Source organism: Gastrolobium bilobum, unplaced genomic scaffold (genome assembly GCF_033153095.1).
Source record: "Gastrolobium bilobum isolate Gb01-03AN ecotype WA unplaced genomic scaffold, APGP_CSIRO_Gbil_v1 utg7070, whole genome shotgun sequence".
Taxonomy (NCBI): Eukaryota; Viridiplantae; Streptophyta; class Magnoliopsida; order Fabales; family Fabaceae; genus Gastrolobium; species Gastrolobium bilobum.
Genome location: NW_026898279.1, coordinates 184,687 through 185,815, shown reverse-complemented (window position 1 = coordinate 185,815; position 1,129 = coordinate 184,687). Strand labels below are relative to the sequence as shown.

Genomic DNA, 1,129 nt, shown 5'->3' with positions numbered 1-1,129 from the left:
CAATAATTTACCTGATTCACATAATGTAAACTACGCCCAGCTTGTTTGTACTATAATCACTTCACCGTCACTCGTTACAAGTAAAAAAAACTAAAAACAAATTTAGAAAATCTTAACAACAACTATTCATAGGTCCAAATCCAAACTACTAAGTAAAAGAAAATTACAATATGTCAAAGGCCCACAACAGTACCAGGCTTCATCAGAATGCGAAGTATGAGCCATACCCAACAATTAAGCGATTGCAAAACAAGGTTTTATTTTTTGTTTTGTGCAATGAATGTTGTTTGCACATAGCTTTCAAGGTCTCCTTGTGGGTTTGCGTTGAAATCTTCCAGGCTTAGCGTGAAGAGTTGGACTCCAATACATTCTATTACTCCACGTCATGATACCTTCCCACACCTTTAAACACAAGAACCTCCCTATTCTCTCTCTCACCTTCAATCCAATTCACTAACCAAATCACCAAAAACCTTTCATTTTCTCTGTTCTCTCTATTTTTCTCTCATTCTCAAACATAAAAATGGAGGGTCTTATTCCATTTGTGTACAAAGCTATAATGCAATACAAGAATGGCAAACAAGGTTCTATTGGTTCATGGCTTTGTGAGTCACCTTCTTACTCATATATGAAACTTCCTGGTGACTCGGGTCGTTTTCAAACCTCTACTTCTTCTCTGTTTGGATCAGATTATGGGTTCCCTTCATCTTCACCATCTTCCAAGCTTGCTACTTCCAAGGCTGCTAATTCTTCAACCCAAATTTTAGTTTCTTCTGGTGTTCAATCTCCACATCGTCGTTTGAATTCTCGTGGAGTTTCAACATGAACATGTACCCTTTGCAGACCAACCTGTTCTGGTACATGAATGTGATTACTGCTTGTAATGTTTAAGTGTTCAAGTTTGGCTTTTCAAGTTAGAATTTGCAAGTGTGTGGAAAACCAAAGGAGTCCTACGCTTGGTTAGTAGTATTGTGAAATTGTAAATATTGGTTGTGATTCTTAAGAAAGTGTATGTAATTCATGGCCAAAGGGTCATCATATACTATGTATGTGCTTTTAAAAATATATTAATAAGTGAAGTGAATGGGTTTCTTGGCCTAAGGGGTCATGGAAACTATGAATTTGTAGA

At 36.8% G+C, this 1,129-nt stretch overlaps 1 protein-coding gene across 1 annotated transcript; it reads left to right on the top strand.

Moving 5' to 3' along the window:
* Positions 1-417: 417 nt before the first annotated feature.
* LOC133314433 (uncharacterized) lies at positions 418-1,129 on the top strand. Its single transcript, XM_061515915.1, has one exon. It carries the CDS (start codon positions 524-526, stop codon positions 824-826), a length of 303 nt encoding a protein of 100 aa, XP_061371899.1. The 5' UTR covers positions 418-523; the 3' UTR covers positions 827-1,129.

Coding starts and splice junctions, on each gene's coding strand:
- LOC133314433 (XM_061515915.1), top strand. CDS start 524: ATGGAGGGTCTTATTCCATTTGTGTACAAAGCTATAATGCAATACAAG.